This window comes from Myotis yumanensis, unplaced genomic scaffold, assembly GCF_028538775.1.
Source record: "Myotis yumanensis isolate MYYU_CA2020_CCGP unplaced genomic scaffold, mMyoYum1.0.hap1 SCAF_9, whole genome shotgun sequence".
Taxonomy (NCBI): Eukaryota; Metazoa; Chordata; class Mammalia; order Chiroptera; family Vespertilionidae; genus Myotis; species Myotis yumanensis.
The window spans coordinates 49153108-49171700 of record NW_027223760.1 but is presented as its reverse complement, the minus strand read 5'-3'; the positions used below and the strand labels follow the sequence as shown (position 1 = coordinate 49171700).

The 18593-nt window shown below is 36.9% G+C and overlaps 1 protein-coding gene and 1 long non-coding RNA gene across 4 annotated transcripts in view; one reads left to right on the top strand and one right to left on the bottom strand.

Moving 5' to 3' along the window:
- The window catches only part of LOC139016365 (uncharacterized), a 76834-nt gene extending 64888 nt beyond the window's left edge, over window positions 1-11946 (bottom strand). For 2 of the 3 annotated variants that reach the window (XR_011472661.1, XR_011472660.1), the window contains exons 1-2: window positions 11191-11946; window positions 3587-3762 (exon numbers count right to left, since the gene is read on the bottom strand). This is a non-coding gene — a long non-coding RNA (uncharacterized lncRNA). Of the gene's footprint in view, window positions 1-1224; window positions 2086-3586; window positions 3763-11190 lie in introns of those variants that run through there. The other variant, XR_011472662.1, reaches the window with a different exon arrangement.
- PDK4 (pyruvate dehydrogenase kinase 4) lies at window positions 1369-13526 on the top strand. Its single transcript, XM_070424304.1, has 11 exons — window positions 1369-1726; window positions 2659-2800; window positions 4221-4292; window positions 4444-4628; window positions 4800-4886; window positions 5321-5398; window positions 7205-7281; window positions 9040-9138; window positions 9335-9445; window positions 9733-9846; window positions 11281-13526. The coding sequence occupies exons 1-11, from the start codon at window positions 1597-1599 to the stop codon at window positions 11422-11424; spliced, it is 1239 nt and encodes a 412-aa protein (XP_070280405.1). The 5' UTR covers window positions 1369-1596; the 3' UTR covers window positions 11425-13526.
- The last annotated feature ends 5067 nt before the right edge of the window (window positions 13527-18593 follow it).

The following is an 18593-nucleotide window of genomic DNA, read 5'->3' as shown; positions in this document are numbered from 1 at the left end:
CAAGAGAGTTTTATTTAGTCTTTTGGATCCTGGAACACATTTTTTTTTTTTTTTTTTTGCTTTATCAAGCTATGCAAGTATGTAACAAAGGATTCAGAATACAAAAATATAAATCATAGTAGTATCAAGTCCCATCTCCAAGTGGAGATGCAGTTTGGAACTTCCCCCATGTTTCCCCAGCTTGAACAGCAGGAATCACAAAGATGCATTCAGCATAGTCCCAACCCTAATGTCTTTCAGGGGTGGGGTCCAGGCTGGAGCAAGCGGTGTGTGGCAGTTGGTTGAGTACCATGTCCCATGCCTCTAGAGGTCTCCAGTTTGATCCCCAGTCAGGGTACAGCCTACCTGATCCCCCGTGGGGGTGTGCAGGAGACAGGTGATGGATGGAGGGTGGTGGTTCTCACTCATCAATGTTTCTCTCTCTCTTCTGCTCTCTCTAAAATAAATTTTAAAACATATTTTTTAAAAAAGAACATAAATAGCTGCAATGTAATGTTGTAAGTGACAAAGGCCATATTTGGAAGGGCGGGGAGAAACAATCAGGAAAGATCTCATAGTTCGTGCTGGGCATTTAAGGTTAGAAAAGAATGTTTGGGGCAAAGATTTGGATTAAGGACATTTCATACAGGGGACCAGAGCCAGCAAATTCTCGAGGCGGGGAAGAAAAGGGGAGTCAAACTGACACAAACTGATTCTTTTTATTTTGTTTTTAATCAACAGAGTTAAACCTAATGGAGAGAAACAAATTAATGGCCTTTTATTGCCACAAGGAAGTTCATGTATTTTGGCAGCTTCTCAAGCCTCGGCTAAAGGTACTTCCAGTTCCAGACGTGTGTTGTTCTCTTGCTGGAAGAACTCTTTAGGTCGCTTATACCGTTCGCTGTCCAATGGCAGAGGAGCCCATACTTTTGAACGCAGCTCACTGGCTACTGTAAAAGCCCGCTCTGAGCAAGAACCAATGAGCTCCCAGAGCCCAGATTCTTGGAAGTAGTTTCAGGCTAGGAATGCGTGACATTGAGACAGCCTTGCACTTGTAAACAAGGACGAGTCTGGGCAGGCCTCCAGCCCACGCGATCCGGGGCCCTGTCCCAAGTGGCTGATCTCTGATCTTGAGCCTACTTACCTCCAGATGCCCACGTAGCCTTCCTCCTCCCCCTCACAGCCCGGGCACCTGCGCCAGGCCCTCCGCGGGGACTCCGCGGTGGGGATGGGGGGGGGGGGGGGGGGCGGGGCGGGCGCGGACCCAAAGTTCTTTTTCTGAGCAGATTGGCCCGGTCCCAGGCCCGGGACGCCTCTCCAACTCCCGGTGACTCCTCCCCTTTGGAGTTGGGGGGAGCGTCCCGGGGAACAAATAAAACCGCCCGAGAAGCCGGAGGTGGCAAGACGAGCTCTAGAGCCTCAAGCCACTGCTTCTCCGATTCACTCCTCTACTCCAAACACCCCGATCCTCAGCCCACACCGGGTGCACCTGCCTGCCGGCTCACCTGCGCTCCTCGTCCGAAGCGCCCTCAGCTCCCAGGTCCCAGGCTCCACTCCTCGCAGCCTTCGCCCTCAAGCCAGCCCAGCCCCGGCCAGACCCACCCGGCGGGCACCAAGATGAAGGCCGTCCGCTTCGTGATGCGCGGCGCCGGCACGCTGAGCCGCGCCAGCCTGGTCCCCCGCGAGGTCGAGCATTTCTCCCGGTACAGCCCGTCCCCGCTGTCCATGAAGCAGCTGCTGGACTTCGGTGAGCGGGGACGCAGGGCGCAGGGCTCGGGCCGGGGAGCGGGAGCTGGGGAGCTGCCTGAACTTTAAGTCCCGGTGCAAGGAGGGCTGGTCTCACTGCTTCAAAACAACTTGGGGCCCGTTTTCCTGCTGCCCCGGAGCACCTCGCCAGCGTCCCTTGCCTTCTTCTACATCTGGCTTCTTTCTGACAGGTGGTACCTGCCTACAGGTAGAGGCCACTTGCAGCTTCGCTGAGGCTGGGTGTTTTGAGCTCATCTTTCCTCTTCTATCCATCCAAAGCTTCTGTCACAATACTTATCGCTTTCAGTCAACATTTAACAATGAATAAGGAACTTTCATAGTACTTCTTGGAGAAGGTTCCTAATATTATAAAATAGCCTCGAATTAATTGAGATTTTTATCCCTTAGCCACCCTCCACAGGGTACATCTCTGCGTTCCTAACAAATTTCTTTGTTTCTTTATCAAATTAAAGTTTGTCGTATACTTGCATTACTGCTGAAAATATTTACAGACATTCTGCAATAACCTTACGAGGAAAATGTCAAGGATTTAAATGTGGTATTATTTATTATTAGTCTGGAAACATCATGACATCCACCCAACTCCCTTATCTCCCACTCCACTTTCATATCTAGAACTCTGAACATTGTGGCGTTGACTGAACCCTGCATTCTTTTATGAATATTAAGAGCTGTAGAATATTCGGACTCTTTGGAAGTGAATCCTCTTCCAAACAAAACAATAATTCTCATATTGATAACTTTAAAATTAGAAAAAAAGACCAGAAGGCACTTTTGAACAGTAAATGAAATGAGGGTAAACTATAATTTTATAATATATGTGTGTATTTAATATTGTATAGTTAATGCTATTCAAATATGTCATTTGGTCATACTCGTTTCCAAATACTAAATAAGTGTTATTTATTACAGGTTCGGAAAATGCATGTGAAAGAACTTCTTTTGCATTTTTGAGACAAGAATTACCTGTGAGGCTTGCCAATATCCTGAAGGAAATTGATATCCTCCCCGATCAATTAGTAAATACCTCTTCAGTGCAGTTAGTTAAAAGCTGGTAAGTAGTGAACCATTCTGAAACAGTCTCTAATTTTAAAACAGATATCTAACTATGAATTCTTATAATATATTAACATCATAGTTGGAAACAGGTGATCTGGATAGTAATACTTTTGAAATATATGAAGAATTGTTTATTAATTTAGATAAGTTATAAAGACAGTTATAAAGCTATGAAAGCAGAAACAGACATTTTTATCCTGAAAAAGATTCTTTTGCAATATAATTTTTACTTCCAGAAAAAATATGAAAACGAATTGACAGTTACAACTTGTTTTGTATTTTAAATAATAAAAGACAGTTTGATACTGTGAAAGGAATCCTATCCTATTAGATATGAATGACTACTATCCAGAGAGGGCCTACTCTTTTTCATTTACAAACCAATTGACAGAGCAGGCTCTGAGTTCAAATCCTGCCTCTGCCTTTTCCTCATTGTGGAATTCTTGGCAATTGTCTTAAATTCTTTATGCCTCAATTCCCCCATTTTTATTGAGGAGAATAAAGCATATGCCTCAGAGGGATATTGGAGTGTAATTAAATGAGGTAATCCATTAAAAAGCACTTAGAAAAATAGCACACAGCCAGCACTCAGTGTCTGTTATCATCTCGTTTTATAAATAAGGGTGTTGAGGCTCAGAGGGAGTAGATAACCCAAAGGAGCAGATTTTCAGAGAATAGAGCCAGGATATGCACCGAGGCAGATATGCATCAGAGCCTCACACTAATCACAGAATACACGGCTTTTTGTCCATTGATTCGAGAAAAATATGTATTGCCCTACCTGGTTTGCTCAGTGGATAGAGTGTTGGCCTGCAGATCAAAGGGTCCCAGGTTCAATTCCAGTCAAGGGTACATGCTCAGGTTGCAGGCTCGATCCCCAGTAGGGGGCGTGCAGGAGGCAGCTCATCAATGATTCTCTCTCATCATTGATGTTTCTAACTCTTGCTCCCTTCCTCTCTGAAATCAATAAAAAAATATTTTTAAAAATATGTATTATATGTCCTTTCAACAATCACAATCTGAAACACATATTCAATCCATAGTATTTGCTGTGTTCAAGACTTCTACTCACCTATGAAGGGAGTAGGAAAAAAATATGAAGTCTTTCTTAAAAAGTTGTTTTTAAATCCTTTTGCTATTAAAAATAACACAACTGTTGCCAAACAAAACAAAACTGAATATTGATCTGGAATACTTAAAGAAATATAAATTTTAACTTAGATAGTTAAGAGTTAAAGTTATAAACCCCGCCCCCCCTCTTTCTTCAGAGATACTGTTTTCCAAATGTCCTGGAGTTTTTAATTTTAAACATAATACTCTCTCTTTTCAAATCATTTGAAAAAGATACTATATTTTCAGCCACTTGTATCTGACTATTCAATTTAAAATCTTAAAGCACACTTGTCATTTTACAGGTATATCCAGAGCCTGATGGATTTGGTGGAATTCCATGATAAAAGCCCAGAAGACCAGAAAGCATTAGCAGAGTAAGTTCTATGCCTTAGAATAAGTGTCTAAAACTTTGACTATTTCCAGACATACTCCTCTAATAAATGATATGTACACTTAATAATCTAAAAATATAAGTGACAGAACCTTACTTGAACTTTCACTAAATATAAATATGTTTTGCCTTAGGTTTGTAGATACTCTCATCAAAGTTCGAAATAGAAACCATAATGTAGTTCCTACAATGGCACAAGGAATCATAGAATATAAAAATGGCTATACATTTGACCCAGTCAGCAATCAAAATCTTCAGTATTTCTTGGACCGATTTTACATGAACCGTATTTCTACCCGGATGCTAATGAACCAACACAGTAAGTTAACCATAATCATGATATACAGAGATGGGGGTAGACTATAAGCCATACTCTAACTCGATGTTTTACTATTTGGTGGGTCACATTCTTTGCCAGTGGTGTTCTAATCATGATTGTCCTGATTTTTATATAATATTATATACTGTTTTTGTATTTATTTTTCAACAGTTCTTTTATTTAGTGACTCAGAGACAGGAAACCCAAGCCACATTGGAAGTATTGATCCAAACTGTGATGTAGCAGCAGTGGTCCAAGGTAATTTCTAGATTTCTTCATTTCCTTTATTGAAAATGTACACTCTATGATTGACATATGGTTGAGGTGGCTCTATAAATGAATTTATATTCAGAGTTTACCCTTTATATTCTTATAAGTACTGTCATGGAGGCCCTTTGCTTTTGAGGGTCAGGGGTTTAAACATTCATTTATAGTATTATAAAAAAATCCAAACATCAGAGGTTAATGTATATATTGCATTTGATCTTTGAAGTGTGCATATTCCTTTTGTTATAGCTATACCTTAGTGTCATAATTCTTTCTTTAATAAAATATTTACAAGGTACTTTTGTACATACATTGCACACTAATGAATATTTTAGGCTAAGGGTAGTGTACATAGTGAAGATCACTTGACAATTGTACTTGGCAGAAATTCATTTCATCATTATGAAAAAAATCTTCTATTCCAGATGCCTATGAGTGTGCAAAGATGCTTTGTGATCAGTATTATTTAACATCTCCTGAATTAAAACTCACACAAGTGAACGGTAAGCTATAAATAAAATACAGTTTAATCTATGGAAAAGTCAGTGTTCTCTCAGTATGAGTAATACTGTAAATACAGAGCAACTTTTGTGTTCCATTTTCCCCTTCTGAACATGCCTAGAGTTTGTACACTTCTTTTTTGAAGCTAAGGTTCTCTTTATCTCAACTGGAAAGTTCACACTGAGCACATTCAGTTGCTACTAATAATTCATAAAGAAGAATAGTTTGAACAGTTTGTCATGTAGAGTAGCAACTTAGTTCTAATATCTTAGGTCGAAGAAAGATTGCTTACTATAGAAAAGGGGGGGATAGGAGACTAGATCTGGGAGGCACCACTTGGTAGTGGAGATACCGTCCTAATTCCAATAAGGTTACTCATAAGGTCTAGAAACAAAAATAATTTAAATTGCACTGTGAGAAACAGGCCAGTAACAGGACAAATACTGCAGGATCCTACTTTCATGAAATATTTAAAATTTCTCAAACTCAGAGAAGCAGAGAGTAGAATGATGGTTGCTAGAGGCTGGGGGAGAGAGAAATAGGGAGTCACTATTCAATGAGTATAAAAATTTCAGTTATGCAAGATGAATAACTTCTAGAAATCTGCTGTACAACGCCTTGCTTTTAGTTAACAATACTGTACTGTACGCCTAAATACTGAAGAAGGTAGCTCTCATGTTAAATGTTCTCACCAAAAGATTTTTAAATTGCACTATAAGTATATACCACTTTTGGAAGCAGAGCGCACTTTATTTAGTAGCTTCAACTGTGGGGTACCTGAACAAATACTAGTCTTCCCACATTGACTGAAATGATTGCGTGAGGAATGCAAGGCATTATTTTTATCCTATTCCATAGTTGCTTCTCAAAACATGTCAGTAACATTCTCCTTTCAATTCAAAGTAGACATCTTTTCCAAGTAATAGTTACAATGTTTGTTGGTGGTGAGAGTGAAAATCAAGTTGCTCAAATTATGGGTAGCCTAGCTCATGGGTTGGGGTTATGCAAATGCAATTGATTGCTAAACTAAAAATAAAAGTGCAAATAAAGATTGAAAAATATCTCTAAGCATTAACAGCATTGTTGCATAACTTGTAGATAAATTGCTTGAACTGTTTGATAAAATAAAGAGGGCACTGAGCCAGACCTTGTGTTTTCTAATTCAGACTTTGCCAAGACCTGGCAAACCAAAGAATAATTCTTTTATTTTTCTTTTCAAACAGTATTATGAGGTTTTTTTCCTCTGTTTTCTTTAGTCTCTTGGTGAAATTTGAGCATATTTAGTCTGTAAGATTTAATGTTTGGATGATAAAAATCAAGAATAATCAGAAGTGTTATTTTCCCATGCATCATTGAGTAATTTCCCATGTGTTATTTCAATTTCAAAATATGAAAATTATAGCTAGCATAAATTTTGATGTTATACTATAGACAAATTAACTTTTCTTCCTTACAATGCATATAATTTTAATTCTAAAATTGTCCGATACAAAACTTTTGAAAATAGAAATAAGCCATATAACCTAATGTATAGCACCCTTGTTGAACACTTCATCTGCTTTATACATTTGTAGAGAAATGCAAAACTTAATTATAGAGTTCTAGGTAGCAACTGTAATAGCATATTGAAAATAAGCCAGTTGTGTTTTCAGTTTAAGAAGGAAGGTTCTAGGGTAGGATTTTGTAGTGAGGAGGATGGGGAGTATTCCAATCCTGTTTTAAGTCTGAAATATTAGTTAAATAGATGTGGAAGTTTATTTTAATGAAATATTTATGTACCAATTCTAATGAGTTTAATTTTCTTCTAGGAAAATCTCCAGGGCAGCCAATTCACATTGTGTACGTTCCTTCTCACCTTCACCATATGCTCTTTGAACTATTCAAGGTATGACTTCACAATGATTGCAATTTTGTTTTGTTTTTTAAATTCCCTGTTTTCTTTTTACTGTCCTTTATCATTTCTGACTAAACAAGAGCACCACTATCTTCTCCCAAGCAAGCTTCTGTGCTCCTTCCTAACAGGAGGCTACAGTTAATGTTTAAAAGGGTACATCGAGTTCCTTGTAGTATCAGCATGTATTTGAGAATGTACAATATGATTCATGATGTCTCAAGGGCTCCCTAGTCCCATATTTGTTCAGGTGTCCAACAAAGCTCTGTTCATTCATGCATTCATTAAGAAAGTTCATGGGGTGAACGCTTCACGGAATGAGGCCTTGTTTCTCCCACCCCCACAGGCTGGTCCAATTCCAAAGCCACAGGTTCAGGTTCAGAATCACTGTAAGTGGCAGGATCTCAATCTGAGTCAGAGGACAGTCCTAGTCCGTCCCTTCCATGATCTACTTTTAATGTCCATATGAATCACCTGGTGGTTTTGTGAAAATGCAAATACTGACTCAGTGGGTCTGGGCTGGAGCCTGAGATTCTGAATTTCTAGTACGCTAACAGGTGTTGCTGCTGGTCCACCGTCCACGTTTCATGGCAAGATTCGAGGGCAGTGCTTCTCAACCTTCCCTGTGCTTAGAATCACCTAGAGGGCTTGTGAAAACAGATCCTTAGGCTCTGTCCCAGATAGAGATTTTGATTCTTTAGGTCTGAGAATCTACATTTCTATCCAGCTCTCAGAGGATGTAGGTGTTACTGGTCTGGGGTAGCCAGGTGCTGGAATCAAATCCTGTCCTGGGTTCTAAGACCAAACTACAACTTGGTACTTCCACCAAAAGATAGGAAACACTTTGCGATGCTTCCAAGAGTCCTTTGTACTGGGGAGGAGGACGGCTAAAAAATGTGAAATTTGTTTCTAATTCTTATGTAACTCTTCTCAAAACATAGTATTTCCTAACTTATGTTAGTAATGTTAGTACAATGAGGTATTGATTATACTGCAAACATCTGATCTATTTTATTTCACATTAGCTAATGATTAGAACGTCATATTAAATAGAAACCAGAAAGCAGATAATGTTCTGAAAGTTAGAGAGAAAAATGGGTGAAATAAACCAAAACTGTATCTGTATGAGAATCATATAGTTGTCTGAAAACTTGAGTTTCTTCTCTGTTAAAGGACAAAAGATACTTCTTTGTTTGATTGATTTACTTTTAAATTGAATGGTCCAACTCAGATTTATTTTGCTATCATTGGTAAAAGTTAAGATGATAATCACATGTACACTGAAATTTAATTTAGAATTGTTTACTATCCTTTTAAATAGTAACAATCTTTTCCCAGCAAATTTTATAAAAGCCAATAAGTTGGTTCAATGGTTCACTGTTCCTTTGTGATGTGTAATAGTCTTTAGTGTTTGGATGTAAAAGTAATGGAAAGACAGAAAAGAGGGCTATAAAAATCAATTTTTACCTTTAAATTAAGTCTACAAATAAGAACTTGACAAGTAAGAGAATTGTTTTCCTATTAGATATTACTCCCAGGAACTGTATTACATGGTAAATGCATACTTTTCATTTTACACCCTACATGACAAATTCATAAATAGCTATTTACAGAGTTATTATAACTACTACCTTAAAAGAATGGGAACTTTGAATTACCCTCTGTGCTGTTTTTATTTTAAACATAAAAAACAGGTACTTATTGTCCCTCATTATTCTGCCATTCAATTTTTTATGTTTTTGTTTTCTTTAGAATGCAATGAGGGCAACAGTTGAACACCAGGAAAACTTGCCTTCCCTCACACCAGTTGAGGTGATCGTTGTCTTGGGAAAAGAAGATCTTACAATTAAGGTAACCATCCTCTATCTTATCTTTTGAGTACCTCTTGAGAGAATTTAAAAAATCACCAATCATACAGCTCTCTGCTTTGAGCAGTAGATCAAAGCCATATACCAGGTGACTTTTCGATGCAGGAAGGACATTTTTATAGAGACAAAGGCACGTTGTTTTGAATGTGTGGCTCTGATGACTCGTTTGTTTGTTTAAGATTTCAGACAGAGGAGGCGGCGTTCCCCTGAGGATCACTGACCGCCTCTTTAGTTATACCTACTCCACTGCCCCAACGCCTGTGATGGATAACTCCCGGAATGCTCCTTTGGTAAGAACAATTATATGGCAAAGTTCATCCCGGCCACTTAGCTCTAAAGAGAGGGCCAGGATTACAAGGAAGTGTTTAGGCAAGCTCATCAGTTTAAATTGGGCCTGGGGGATATAAGGAAGAATGATAAAGCAAACTAAACGTGGTGAAACAATTCAAGGGGCCTCTGATTGGAAGCAGGAGATATTTAACCAGATTCTATCAAGCACAGTAGTAACACCTTCCCACATTTTGTATTTCAATGATCATGTCTGCCTTTTTACTAATAACTGATCCTTCCTCTCCAGGCCGGTTTTGGTTATGGCTTGCCCATTTCTCGTCTCTATGCCAAGTACTTTCAAGGAGACCTGAATCTCTACTCTTTATCAGGATATGGAACAGATGCTATCATCTACTTAAAGGTATACTTTAAATTCAATAGAAAAAAAAAATCGTTTTTTAAAAGATTGCTTCGTGTACAGCCCTGATTCTGTGGTCCACAGTGAAAACCCCAAAGTGAGTTCATGCAAATAATGACCAGAAGTAATTCCAGTTTCTGTTTGGTAGATGTAGATATATTGTTTAATATTTAATATGGTAACTTACCAACAAGGAGGTAAAGCTAGGCTACGTGCCTCCAGTGAAGCAAAATTGTTGCCCAAGAGGGCAGGCTGGTGTGAAATTTTTAAGGCAACTCCTTTGGCATCTGTGAGAAGAGCTATACTTTTGTTTTACTTCAATTTGTGAGAAAAAGATGCTAGTAATGTTCCACCCTCAAAATTAACTGATACTGAGTTATTCAAGACCTTAAGCTGACATTAGAAATCCAGGGAAAGACAGCTGACTGCTCACAAGTTGTCAGAAAGATACCTGGCATTTTCTGTTTAAAATTTAAAACTTGGTAAATGTTTTTCTACTTCTGATAAAGCCTCAACTTATTTGTTAAGGTCACTGTCCTGATTCTGTTTCTCATTTGCCAACTATTTCAAATGGAAATATATTTACAGATATTAGTAACTAAAACATTAAGCTTCTAGGCTCCCATTCTGTGCCAGGGAATTATTTGCCTAGTGGTCTTTGACCATCTGAAATAACTAATGCATTTCTTTCTTTTTTTAAAAAAAAAATTGCATATTATCTCTCAGAATTGTTTTTTTCTAAAATAGTTTATTGATTTTTTTTTTTTTTTTTGAGAGAGAGAGAGAAGGGAAGGGAGAGAGAGAAAGAGGAAGGGAGAGGGAAAGAGAGAAACACTGACATGAGAGCAAGCTATGGATTGGCTGCCTCCTGCACACCCGTGACCGGGGATCAAGCCTGTAACTCGGCCATGTGCCCTGACCGGGAATTGAACCATGACCTCTTGGTGCACTGGATGATGTCCAACCAACTGAATCACACGGCCTAGGGCACATTCATTTCTTAAATAAGCCAAAGTCTTCATAGTATTGGGAAAGATTAATAGCTCATAGATTTATAGTATCAGATTAGAACTCTTTGTCACAGATACAAAGGTTTTCCTTGGACAAGATAGCTTTGCTATTCAACTCCATCATATTGGTAATATCCAAACAAAGGCTATGTGTGAATATTGAACACAAATTCTATTCCCTAATTTAAATTGTACATATTCTATTTCATCCCCTGTAGGGTAAAGATCATATTTTCTTTTAATTTTCTTTTATACAGTGCCTGACATACTATGGGCTCTGGTGTGCTCTTATTACTAAATTAATGAAAGGAAGGTATTTGAATGGTTGACCACTTACCTCTGAATTTCTTTTGAATAATCACTTCAAGTACAAATGAGGCCTTGCATAGTTCCCTTGGTTTGACTTGTTTCTTCATCCCCTTTTCAGGCTTTGTCTTCTGAGTCTGTAGAGAAACTCCCGGTCTTTAACAAATCAGCCTTTAAGCATTATCAGATGAACCCCGAGGCTGACGACTGGTGCATCCCAAGCAAGGAACCAAAGAACCTGGCGAAGGAAAAAGTGGCCGTGTGAGGAGGGACGCTCAGGGCACTTTAAGGGATCAAAGTGGGTCTGTGCCAGTGCTGCTTTCTGAATGTTTGCATGCGGACTCTTCTCCCTCAAACAACAGCCACAGAACTCCTTGACCAGGACACTGAGGGGAAGAGGAACAAAGCTCATTCCTGTGACCCAGGAGAGCACAGAGCAGGACCAGGACGGCAGGAGTTAAGACATGGCCAGCTCTTTATTCTTGAAATTGAGAATAATGCTTGGGTTTATATCAAAACCCGAATAAGATATAAGCCTCAATTTGTCATCTCTTTGTCAACAGGAATGGGAAAAGAAGGGCAGTGAAGATATAGGCTATCAGTTTCAATAGACTGATGTTTTAGAGTTTAGACCTTTGGTTAATTGTCATAAGATATTAGTACTTATTGAACATCAAGTGTCAATTATATCAGTATTTTCCTGCCACTCAAAGGAGTGGGGCTTAGTTCATACTAAATGACTAGAAATGTATGTAAATGTACATTTTGTATATATCTATGCGCTCTAGGGAGGAAAAACTGGTGACTAAAATAACATTCACTTTGAATGACGAATAAGTCAAAACGTTTTATTAAAAGTTTCGGCCAAGGCCTTGAGCCTCTGTAAAAACGCAGAAGATAACCTTCTCTGATAAATGCAGGGCCTTTATTACGCTGCTTTCCCTGTTCACACCTCACATAGTGAGTGAGCTTTTTGCCAGGTACCTCATCTTGGGCGAATTTAAAATATGCACTGAATTCAGAATGTTGGTGGTTGGAGGGGGAGAAGAGTTGCCAAAGTGAGAGCAAAACTATCTCTCATCTTGTTGGTAAATAAAATGGTAGATTGGAAAAACTGACATTAGGGAAAGAAATCATGCATTCGGAACCTATTTCAGAGAGAAGGCCTGTTCTCTACCCTGAAGTGGTGGCAATCCAAAGACATCCATTTTCTAGATGAAAAAAGATGTGTTTTTTTATATATATTCAATTATACTCTACACTCCAGAATTAACATGTGTGTAAAAAATTCCTAAGTATCAAATAATCCAAGAACATTAGAATTTAAATACTTCTTGGAGTGTTTTTAACAAGGAGCCTGGGAAGAAGATTTCGTGCCAGAATACTTTTGTTTTGAAGCAGTGGCATTAAGAACTAATGAATGACAGCGGCAATGCATATGGAACTTTTGGGGAGTTCAGGTATAATATGCAGGTTGACAGGGCACTCCTTAAAGAAGAAGTGAAAAACAAAAGAAGGAAAAAGGAAGGAAGGAAGGAAGGAAGGAAGGAAGGAAGGAAGGAAGGAAGGAAGGAAGGAAGGAAGGGCATTTTGCTATATCCCCCACAAATTATTTCAAGAAATGGTTCATATTGGCAAAAGGATGAATTGGTGTCTTTCAAAACAGTATGACTTTTTTTTTTAATGCTCTCTCAGTTTTGCAAGATACTAGGTTGTAATGAGATAATAAACTCATGTGTCAAATTGAAGTTTAAACTGGGATGTAGAAAAAACGAGACTTTTCTGCATTGGAAAATAATCAGCACTATCTATGTGTTGAACTTAACATGTGTACTTCATTTTATTGTGGCCTAGTGTTGTGGTGCTTCTAGTAGTAGCCATAGAAGCACCAAACCATTTGTTTCAAATTTCAAATTTCATCATCAGAAGTCCTAGGTAGGGATTTTTCTTGATGATGGGATTCTGGCTCATACATTTATTACTTACACAAAACTATTTCCAATAAATTATTTGAATATTCAGTTTTTACTGAAATTTTAAACATTTTTGCATGTAAATACTTATGTTTACCAAAGAGTTAAAGCAGCTGATTAATTAATTAACCCAAACACCGTGAACTATCATTAAAACACTAGAGAAAAAGAAATGTTCCTATCTCAATGACATCAATTGTGTAAATGGAGTTCTATAAAATAGAAATAGATGACATTGGTACTTGTAAAATTTACAGAAGATCTTTAGAATTCTACTGAATAGATACTGCTCAGACCCACTTAAATTATTAATGTATAAATTGTATTTTTGCCTTTAAGTTATGTACAGAGAAATGTGATAATTTTTATAATAAATATTTTTATTATAAGAGTAGACATCATCTTTTTAAAGTTCTTTTATCAAATTAATGGCAAAGTACTAAGAAGAATTTGAAGCAAAGGTTTTCCTTACTTTACATTCAAGTCTAATTTATCTACATATTGGGTATAGCCTTTTAAAAAGTATTGAAAGCAATTTAAAATCTTAATTTTTAAACAAAATATAAGTACTTTATAACAGTCCAGAAATTTCTAATTATTCTTTGCTTTCTTGTGTATGCCCCAATAACACATAGTACAATGTATGTTTATCTACATGGATATATTCAATAATCATTTTTTGCGATGCATATATTCTCTATATATTTTTGGTAAATTTACTTTAAAGTTTCACTTAATAACTGTATTCACATAACAAATACAGTAGAGCACTAAAATAATCACTTAGATAATCTAGGTTCCCAAATAACTTCTGGATTAAATATCTGAATAATCTGAAGGTATAGCAGTAGGATACAAATTACTAAATTAAGTGGTGGCATGTTTTATCTTTGCTATTTTCACACTGTCACTAATTTAACCCTACTCTATCTTTAGACAATATCCTTTGCCCACCTCCACAATGCCCCTATTGGTAAAATTTTGCAAAGAAAACAAAAAGGGGGCAGGGCGAGGAAGAAAGAAAAATGATGGGAAGGAAGGAGGGAGAGTTGGAAAAAGGGGAAATTAAAATAAAATAAAAGTAGTGAAATGAATTTGTCATAATTAAATCACAAAACCTTGTCAGTATAATCATTATTTGAATAAAAAATCCCAGCAACCAAGACATTGAACCCTAAAGAAACTACACTAAAGCCCTTCATTGAGGACACTCAACTTACTGCAGCTTGTCTAAGGAAGTACGTGCACATATGCATACACACAGGCAAGCCCGTACACATGCAGGGGGTTTAATTGTGAATTTCCTTGGATTAAGCTGTTTGGGAGGTAGGTAATTAATGCACTCCATAGATTCAGAACCTTCATCCACATTTGCATAAAAACTAAAAGACATCAAGTCCTACAATCCCCCACTTGTACACACCTATCTTTCTAACACAGTTAACATGTATACCCCCCAAACTAGTAATTTTCAAGTCCAACACAGTGGACTGAATCAGAACTATCTTTATACTGTTTCTCCTAAATTCCAAATCTAGTAAAAAATGGTAGAAGCATTTGATATTAGCTACAATGACACGTGCAAAGACTAAGAGAGAGAAATCACTGTGAACTAGTAGCTAGTTTGGGCATTGACCTTGATAACTTCTTTACATATTCTCCGACTATACTTTCAGGTATTACAGTTACATTTAAGTGTGTACCAACAGTGCAAATGTACCTGGCCTTTCCAGGTGAAAGAATTGAGGGACTTCAATAATTTCACAGGAGCTTATGTAAAAAGTTCCTAGGCCCCCAACTATGAATTTTAGAGCAAAGGTATGCTGACCCTATTAGCATTCTATCCATACATATCTTTTTTGGATTTTTCATTTTTTACCTTATATCACAGTTACTTAGGCACTCAATAAACATTCCTTGGGTAAATAAACTGAATAAACACATAAATAAATGTCTGCCTATAGATCAACATCCTTACATTTAAGGGCAGATTGAAACTCTGTGTTAAATAAAGGCACATCAAATTTTATAAGATTTTTTTTTCTTTAAATGATAAGAAGTTTTACAACATTGTAGAAACTCTGGAATATTTTTCTAAACCAACTTTTTCCAAAAGTTAAATTTCAACTGATTTTTTTATTTTTTCTAAGACATACACAGCTTTATTTGTTGCTTTTTAAAAATGTTTCCCTTTATTGATTAAGATATTACAAAAATGAGCTGGCTTTAGCTCAGCAGTTCCTTTGCATACAAAGCTTCAACTGATTTTTTAATATGTTGATCTCCATTGGTGGCCTTTGGCCACTGGGAATTATCACATGTTTCAAAAGAAGTTAAATAATGGATAAAAATTATTAGTAGTAAGGAAATTTCTTGAGCAAATGGGTAGGTTTTTCAGGTTTTATCACTATTCTTCTCACTGTTCACCTTGGACTATTACTATCCATATTTCATGGTGGCTTAATGGAAATGAGCAATTGTCTTTTAATTAGATTTTTCAGTTCCTACCCAAGTGCAAATAAACATTAAAATCCACTCAAAATCAACAGAAATGTCAGTAACCTTGAAAACATGTTGACTTTATTAAATGATGTGAAAATGATGTAAGCTGTCTTAGTGATAAATCCAGCAATAAAATAATAGTTTATCAATGAACTGTGAGGCATCACTCTCATGTTTACTGCTACCATTTAACATAATGAAAATAACACTGGTTATCAAATAATGCAATATAATTAGGAATTATTTATTAGCATACAATTTTCCTTAAATTAAAAGGATGCTTTAATATCTAAGACAAACAGCCTATTGAATGGCAAAGTCTTGAGTTTTTAAAACAATTCCATTAAAACTATGCCCTTTAATGTGTTCCTAGCCCAAAAATGTACTTTAGTATCTCATAGTGTTGCCCTTAACTCAGACTTTTAAACTCATTTTTAAGGTTAACAAAATGTTTTTGAAATTATACGTTTGTGATCTAAAAATAAAATAAAATTTAAAAAGAAAAAGTAAAACCTTATACCATGTTCTTAAGCAATTTTTCTTTACCTATTTAAGTTCCAATTTTCTCTTCTACCTAAATTAGATCTAGTTGTTTAAGGAAGGCACTTCCAATGCTAAGGTTTTTAAAATTTACTTACTCTAATGAGTCTTTACTGAATACCCAGCCTCCAATCTCTCTTCAGTCCAAATTAGACATCTTATACTTACTATCAAGCTCAAAATCCTTTGCTGGCTTCCCAGCGTCTAAGACTCTGATATTTATAGTTTTCTACAATCCAACTTACATGACCAACCTTACAACTTATATCTTTCATTACTAAACTATTCATTATATCGTCCTCTAAATATAGAACAAACATATTTCCTTTTGCTCATTGTAAATATGCCTGCCTGAAATACCTTTCTCTCTTCTCTGTGGTTTTTTTTTTTTCTTTCTAAATGCTGCTCAACTTCTGGACCCAACTCAAATTCCACCCCCATGGACAGAGCATCTCAGTTTAAAGTGTCCCCTCTTTCAACTTCCTCCTCTGAATTCTCACATGATCAAGACCATTTTAGTATTTATCACATAATTCCTAAGGGTGTTAGGTCAATGTTATAGAGATGTAAAATCCAGAAACTCAACTAGATTGTATGTTCCCTACAATCCAGGACCATGAATTACACATACCTAATAAAACCATAATGTTAAGTTTGTTTCATATAGAGTAGACATGGAACAATATTTTTTATTAATATATTTTTGATGAGTTGGAAATACAGAAGATAGCAATGGAACAATTCCTAAGTGAGCAGATGATTATATTGATCTGAAACCAAAGCAACCCATATTAATAGTATTTTTAATGGCCCTCATCATTTCTCCTCAATCTGGGAAAGATTCATGTTTATTACCAGATGGATCATGACTGTAATATATACATGCAAATTACATTAAGCATTTTATTTCAGGCTTAAGACTAGGTCTTTGCCCTCATAGAACTTAGAGTTCTATTAAGAGTTAGAGAGACACAAATATGTGAGAAGTTAACCAAAGATTTTAATAGCAGTTCAAATCAACAATAGAGGAGATGCCATAATTTCTAATACATATAGTCAGGAAAATGCACTATCATTAATTGCTGTATAAATTCAAAGAAAAAAGGTGATCTCAGGCTAAAGTGAATAGGTAGAAAGAGGACAACTTATGTGCGGGAAATACAAAGACCATGAAGAAAGTATCTCAGGAGAGGATGGGGAGGGTAAATTGGAGCTCAACTGAAAATAGTTGGAATGTCTGGATGTGGTGGTACCTGGGGCATCAAGGAGCCATTTACTGGGATAGTAAAGGGACCAAAACAGTTCTGTTTGCTAAAATCTTCAGATCATGTATTGTGCTGTCAGTTTATTTACAAAGTACAATGCAGCAATTAACACAATTTTCTCAAATGGGAACTCAATAGTCAAATAACTAAAGAGACTATCTGTGGTGTGTTGACTGATGTGTGAAAACAGTGGGTTTTCGCCTGAGTGTCACAGTGGTCAGGCACATAGACTCTGCAGCCAGACTTGTCTAAATTTCCTTCCAAGCTCTGACACTTAATAGCCATGGAAAGTTACATAACTTCCCTCTCTGTCTTAGTTTTCTGATGTATGAAATGGGGATGCTATTATAGCATCTTCCTTATAGGGATGCTGAAAAAAATTAAAATGAGTCAATAAATGTAAAGCATGTGGTAACAGTCTTTTACACATAAAATTTATATGACTACTAGTTATGTTATCAATCGTGTTATTTAAGTATTATCTACTGGATCCTAAGCTCCTATACAAAGTTGATAGAAATAAAAATCAAGTACCGTCCTTCAGGTAGGAATTCATACAGTGTAAACATGCAATATCACTGATAACACGTTTGCTCTAACATGCCCTCTTGCCCAATTACAACTTCAGGGTTAGACTTTTAGGTCAAAGTATGATCTGTGACCCGAAACCACTGAGCAAGGCTGAAACCTGTTCAGGCAGAGGTTAAACTCCGACCTTGATGTCTTTGGTAAGGCTGTCCAACCAAAAGCTGGGTGGATGGTGGTGCCATGTGTTACATAATGAGATTTATGAACTCTTCTAGGTCCCTTTCAGGACACTGCACAAGGCTGTGCCTCCCTGAACACCGAGGAGAAACTGCTGGCTCACTGTACATCATAAATCAACACATAGACAAACACAGCACTTTGCCTAAATAATTGTTTGTCAAATGGATAAAAAGAGACTTAAGCTATTAAAGAAACAATAAGGCTTCAGTTGCTCCTAGACAGCCTCTTTGCCCTTCTAAATATCATATTTCATCTTGTGAAAACAGACCTCCAAATGATAACAAAAACAAGCACAAAAACATGAATTTTTAAAAAGCCTTTGAAAACAGTTCCCTGGCTTGTTGGAAAGTAGAGAATGTTTTCTTACTTTTTTTTTTTTTTTTTGG

Bases quoted from the DNA above. Each gene is read 5' to 3' on its own strand.
- PDK4 (XM_070424304.1), top strand. From the start codon at position 1,597: ATGAAGGCCGTCCGCTTCGTGATGCGCGGCGCCGGCACGCTGAGCCGC. The intron at 1,727-2,658 runs GTGAGCGGGGAC...TATTTATTACAG, and splicing joins GAAGCAGCTGCTGGACTTCG to GTTCGGAAAATGCATGTGAA. The intron at 2,801-4,220 runs GTAAGTAGTGAA...GTCATTTTACAG, and splicing joins GTGCAGTTAGTTAAAAGCTG to GTATATCCAGAGCCTGATGG.